The sequence below is a fragment of the Vicugna pacos genome, chromosome 1 (assembly GCF_048564905.1).
Source record: "Vicugna pacos chromosome 1, VicPac4, whole genome shotgun sequence".
Lineage (NCBI taxonomy): Eukaryota > Metazoa > Chordata > Mammalia > Artiodactyla > Camelidae > Vicugna > Vicugna pacos.
In genome coordinates this window covers 52,733,670-52,739,669 of record NC_132987.1, presented here as the reverse complement: position 1 = coordinate 52,739,669, position 6,000 = coordinate 52,733,670, and the positions used below count along the sequence as shown (strand labels likewise).

At 44.5% G+C, this 6,000-nt stretch overlaps 1 protein-coding gene across 1 annotated transcript in view; it reads left to right on the top strand.

Moving 5' to 3' along the window:
- Positions 1–4,878: 4,878 nt before the first annotated feature.
- Positions 4,879–6,000, top strand: part of PARL (presenilin associated rhomboid like) — a 41,839-nt gene continuing 40,717 nt past the window's right edge. Inside the window, exon 1 of the mRNA XM_006201057.3 lies at positions 4,879–5,046. Coding sequence (XP_006201119.1) covers positions 4,922–5,046 — 125 coding nt within the window. The 5' untranslated portion in view covers positions 4,879–4,921. The remainder of the gene's footprint in view (positions 5,047–6,000) is intronic.

Below are 6,000 nucleotides of genomic sequence, written 5' to 3'. Positions count from 1 at the left end.
TCCCATACATAGATAAGCACTAAAATCATTAACTTGAAATATCTGGTCTTTGTGATTAGCAGTAATCTTTTTATGCTTGACTACATGTATTTTCCACCAAAAAATTCATTACATACTGGTTCCTCCCCTACTTCTTTGGAGCAGTTCCTCAGGGCCACCTGAGAGGCTGTCTCCTGGGTTATAGTCCTCAGTAAGATCCCTAAAGAAAACTGAAACTCAGTGCTCTTAAGTTGTCTGTTTTTTCAGCAGACAGAATAAATCAACGTTTCTAATTCATAGAACATCAGTCATCCCTATGATGAAATAAAATTCATATTTTATGGCAAGACAAGAAAAAATTTAAATGTAAAATTTTTCTTTGCCCATTTGGGCCTCCTCCCTCCCCTTTAATGTTGGTTGTGCATCTGCATGAACTAGACCTCCTTAGGAGACAACCTTCCTTTTTAATCTCATAGGGGGCCATGATGACACACAATCCACTTCGCTTAGTACGTGCACATCTGGACTGTGTAAACTGTCAATAATATGTCATTTGACATATAATCCTTTGTTTCAAAAACTTATATAACTGTCCTTTGACCTCTAACAGCTGGGATAGTCCTCAGAGCTTTCTGAAAGACTTTCAGGTTGGCTGGAGAGCTATTATGTACTGAGTGCCAACAATGTACACCTGAGTGCCTGGCACATACAAAGTCATTTAATCATCAAAACAACAAGGTAGAAATTATCTGAATTTATAGAAATAGGAATCAAAGTGTCAGAATACCAGTAAGCCTCAGTTTTCTCACCTGCAAAGTGGGGATAATAATGCTAACTCATTTGGTTGATATTAAGATTAAATTAAATGTGATCATGCATGCAAAATACCCATCAGAGTACCTGGGACATAATTAGTGCACAATAAATGGCAAGTAATAATAAATACTCCTGTGCCTGGATGATAGGCAGCACCCCCCCCCCACAGATCCTTCCTGCTCATCCTGAACCGTGGCTGCCCTCTAAGGACTCTGCTTCTCCTACAGCTTTTGAGTGGAAGCTGCTTGTTCTCCCAGTGTCAGTTCAGGCTGTGACCAGAAACAGCATCCTCACTCAAACTGACCAATGAGGAGAGCTTAATAACAGAACACAGAAGCCAACCCATGTGGAACACGGAGGAAGGGAGTAGGTGGAGTAAGTGTCTTTCTCCTCCCATGCTCCAGTCTTCTGTTGGTGACTGCAATTGCCTGAGTCCAGCTAAAGCCAGAGGGCAGGGGAGCCCTTGGATGTGGTCCATGAAGGTCCTGGGGCAGCAGACAAGAGTGATCTGGAGAGGCAGACAGAGAACATCCAGCACATCCCAAAGCTCAGATTCCCTGGGTTCTGGACCACATCCTCCTCATGCCCTAATGATCCTTTCAGACTACTTGTCCGCAGACCACCTGGACATGTATTTCTCCTCTATTGACACTCTGTCCTCTATCTCTAGCTCTGCTTCAAGACTGTTAACCTTCCCGTCACTGCCTCTCTTTCACTGAAGTCTCAGGATTTCACTCCAAGTCCTGCTGTCATCCTGATGACCCCAATGTGATGGTATTTTGAAGTAGAGCCTTTGGGATATAATTAGGTATAAATGAGGTCATGAGGGTAGAGTCCCCATGATGGAATTAGTGCCCTGATAAGAGAGACACCAGAGAGCTTGCTGTCCCTCTCAGCTGTGTGAGAACAAAGCAGGAAGTCAGCCATCTGCAACCAGAAAGACAGCTTTCACCATAACTTGATCATGCTGGTGCCTTGATCTCAGAGTTCCAGCCTCCAGAACTCTGAGAAGTAAATTTTTGTTGTTTAAGCCACTCAGTTTATAGTATTTCCTTATGGCTGCCCATGTAGACTAAGATGCAAGGCTATAAACAAATCCGCTCCTTTGCTTTGGAGGAAAATGCCTTTATCTCAAGGTTGTTTACTTGCTTACTGCCTACTATTAAAAACAAGCAAAATTCAACTGAGTAAATTTGAAGATGTCAATTAGATCTTTATTTAATGGATTGTGAATCAGGCAGCATCCCATCTTAGCAGCTAGGAAGGAGTGTTCAGTAGCTGTACAAAGTGGAAGGTTTTTATAGGCAGAAGGAGGAGGAAAAAGGAAGTTTCTAGCAAAGGAGTGGATTGTTTCAGGCAAGGTCACCTTCATTTGGGGGAAGGTATGAGGCTGTCAGGCAGCTTACCTGACTAGTACTGACCAGGTAATTCCAGATTCACTGGTTAAAGGTCACATTTCCTGGGAGAGGCTGAAACTGCAATTAGGGTAGGTATTAAGTCTTGTTTTGCTGACGTGAGCCTAGCAAAATTGACTCCATTTTGGCCCTTTTGTTTCTTTCCTAACACTGTTAAAATGGTGGATACCCCAAGCTCGGTGTTATTCAGCTGAGATGCAGATCCACTGCATGGTCAGCATCCGTCTAGCCCATGGCATCGCCTCTGGAGGACTTGGAGAACAAAGGGAGCCCTGCAAATGTGATGCATGTGATGCTTCTTGTGCTGTGGGTAATGAAGACTTTTGTCTCTAACCCAGGAGTCTCCTATTTTCTGCCAGCTTTCAAACTTATTAGCTTGCAAATAGGGTAAAATCAAATCCCAGAACAGACACCTATGACAAAGCCAAAGTTAATATATTTTAGTTTCTCCAAGAAGTCATGCCCTGGAAGACATCACAAATGCTATGCTCTCTACCTAGAACATTTTGGCCCTTCTCTTCTCCTGGTAACCTCCATCAGCTTCTCTGGGAAGCCTTTTCCCTTACCTCCCATTCCTTATCCCTTGACTGCATTATTTCTCCCTCCTCTAAACCCCCAGAGAGCCTTCTGCTTCTCCCAGTGTTTTGTAATTGCCTTAGTTTACTTGGGCCATCCTCCTCCAGTAGAATAGGATCTCTGTGAGGTCAGAGATAGTGTCTTTTAAAATACATCCCAGATCTAGTACATTGCCTGGCATACTGCAGGTGCTTATTAAGTATTTATGGAATGAATACAGTGCTGTTATAGTGATTTAAATAAAGCAGTATAAAAACACAGATGAAGGTCATCTAAATCAGAGTGAAGGTCTAAGAGGAAGGCCTTAAAGGAAACCAAAATATGTCACCCCAAATATGCCTCTTTGACATAAAAGTTGTTTTGAGCTGAAGGCAACAATAAATGAAGATAAAGCTCCCCCTTTTCTTTCTAAAGGCAGGAAACAAATGTTTCCTTTCATGGAGACAGACTTTTACCAGCCCAGAGACTAGAGATCAGTGTGAAAGGAAAATCAAAATGGACTCAGTATTGCTAAGAGAGCTCTTTAAAATGGAGCAGAGAGGTCATTGAAGAAGTGTGATATGTGCATCTCTGGATGGAATCTGATCTTTTTCTGCATTTATTGCTTCTTAACTGCCTTCAGCTCTGGATGCTTTGTCTTAACACCACATTCCAGAACACCTGCCCCAGTGTTTCAGAAACTCAAGATAATTATCCAACTCTCACCACAAAATAACTCATGGCAGAGCTCATCTACTTATTGGACCCTTATCCTAAAATAACTGGTGAGTGCCTACCCTTTAAGGACAAATATTTTCTTTCTTGCCTTTGGGTCAATCATAATTCCTGAACAACCAAGGCTTTTGCCTTTATAAGCCTCTGAATCTTTCTGTTCCCTGAACACTTTTTTGGTTTTATATAAATTTGTGTCTCCCAAATTGCAGTTTTTAAGAACCCAAATAAAGCTCTTTGTTTTTTGTAGCCTCAGTACTATTACTTGTTATTAATAATTATTAATTAATCATTAATATTATTCAACAAGAGGCACCGGTGCAATTTGCAAACCAATCTTGTTAACCTAACCCTTATCTTCCTACTTAAGGAAGATAAGGACCACCTTGCCCTCTTTGGACTACCCTTAGCCTAAGCCCCACTGTCTTGTCAATTCTTCACAAATTCTATTTTCTTTGTCAAAAACGTATAAAACTTCCTGTTCTGTCACTTGTTTGGACTTCATTCTCTCGAGAAGACTCCCATGTACATGTATTACTTCAATAAAATTTGGGTGCTTTTCTCCTGTTATTTCGTCTTTGTCGGTTTAAATTTCAGACCTAGCCAGCGACCCTAAGGGAATGGAGGAAAAGTTTTTCCTCTCCAACAGCCTCCTGGAAGAGGTGACAATAAGGTTGGTTTGAAGGACAAATTGGTTAGGTAGGGAGAGAAGGGAAAGGTGTTTCAGGCAGTCAGGATGGTATAAGAACTGGGGAGAAGTAGGAACTGGCAAAGTAGTGCCTTTCAGAAACTGTGGATAATTCAGCATGACTGGAGTTGGGATCAGAGGGTGGAGTGGCAGGAAATAAAGCTGACTGCCAAGTACGCAACAACGGCTGAATCTTGATGTTTGAATTTTATCTAGAATCCAGACTTTCAAGTCAGGCTTGAACTTTCTTTTAAAGCTATGAGGCACATCCTCTTAAGTGTATCATAATTTGAAATAGTGAGATGTAGAAAAGAGAGCAGTACTTTAAACTTGGGTGGCAACATTGGCTCCTCCACTCATTTCTCTCTAAGCTTCTGAGCCACCGTAAAACAGTGATATCTACTTTGTATTTTGCGAGGATTAAATGCAGTAATTTAGGTAAAGTGCCTGGTACACGGCATCACTCAATGAATACTAGTTTTCCCTTCTCTTTTTCGTCTATGTCTCGTCCACGTCGGGTGGAGGTCGGGAGCTCGCCCACGCCCCTCCCGTGTCCAGATTGGACAGGCCGGGGAGAACCGCTGGTTCTTGTGCCTCCGGTTGGTAGCACCTGGACTGGGCCTCGCGGGGGCGCTCTAGGCTGCTCTTCGGTGCTCTATGGTTCTTCCTTCGCCCCGGAAGTGGTTCTTGGCCGGGGTTAGTAAGGTCGGGCCATGGTTGGGCAGAGGTTGGGAAGATGGCGTGGCGAGGCTGGGCGCAGAGAGGCTGGGGCTGTGGCCAGGCATGGGCTCAGCCGGCGGGCAGCCACAGCTGCGAGGAGCTCACTGCGGCTCTGGCCCCGCCGAGGCTGCTGGGGCGCAGGTAATGACCACAGCTCCGGGCTTCTTGCTTTCCGTGCCCTCGGCTCCGGCCGCGCATCCTCAGGGGCGGAAGTTGTGCGGGCCTCCCGTGCTGTCCCCAGCTCTCCTTCTCTCCACACCCATCCCATCTCTCTCCCTCCGTCCCCCTTTCCCCTCGCCTCCGTCCAGTCCTCTCTTTTCGCCCCGCCACCCTGCTCCGGGTACATAGTGACCAGCCCTGGCCAGCTCTCCGCGAGCCCGCGCTGGCCCCCTCTCCCTTTGGGAGGGACCGTCCGGAAAGGAGAACTTATCTGAGAGCTAATTACACACCACGCCTCATAATCCCGCGAGCGAGTAACAGCCCAGCTATGGCAGGGCTGAGATTTTATTCTCTGTCAGTCTTTATAAAACCTTTGTTTTGTAACAAATCACCTCCTTTAGCGTTTAGAGAACCTCATAAACGAAGACGGAGTCGGAGGCGGGCTTTACCTCCTGCAAAGTTGTAGGAGAGGCTTTTCTGTTAAAGAGTTGAGACAGTGGAGTATTTGCTTTCCAGATGGCTTGGAAAGAAAACTACTCGACTCTTCCCGAGTAGAAACTGTGAAGAGTATGGTCTATCCGTATTTGCTGCTTTTGCATTAGAATAATTCAACTCTAAATTGAGAGAAGAGAGAAATCCCTAAACAAAGATTCTAATGTGTGTTTGGCTCTGAATTTTCTTCCTGTTCTTTGATTGAGAGTTTCAGCTTTCCCAGTTTCTGACTTGGTTGATGAGTGCCTGGAATCCACGTGATTGTTGGTAGCAAGGAAAATGAAGTGTTTATCAACACGCACGCTAGACAGTGGAAAATAGTTGAGGCTCCAGTATGGCGGTGTCATTGCTTAATTTAAAAATCACCTGGAGTATTGGTAGACTGTTATTTCCCAGGCCCTTCTATCCTGTCAGAAGGAGAGGGTGGGGAAGAGTGGAAGAACC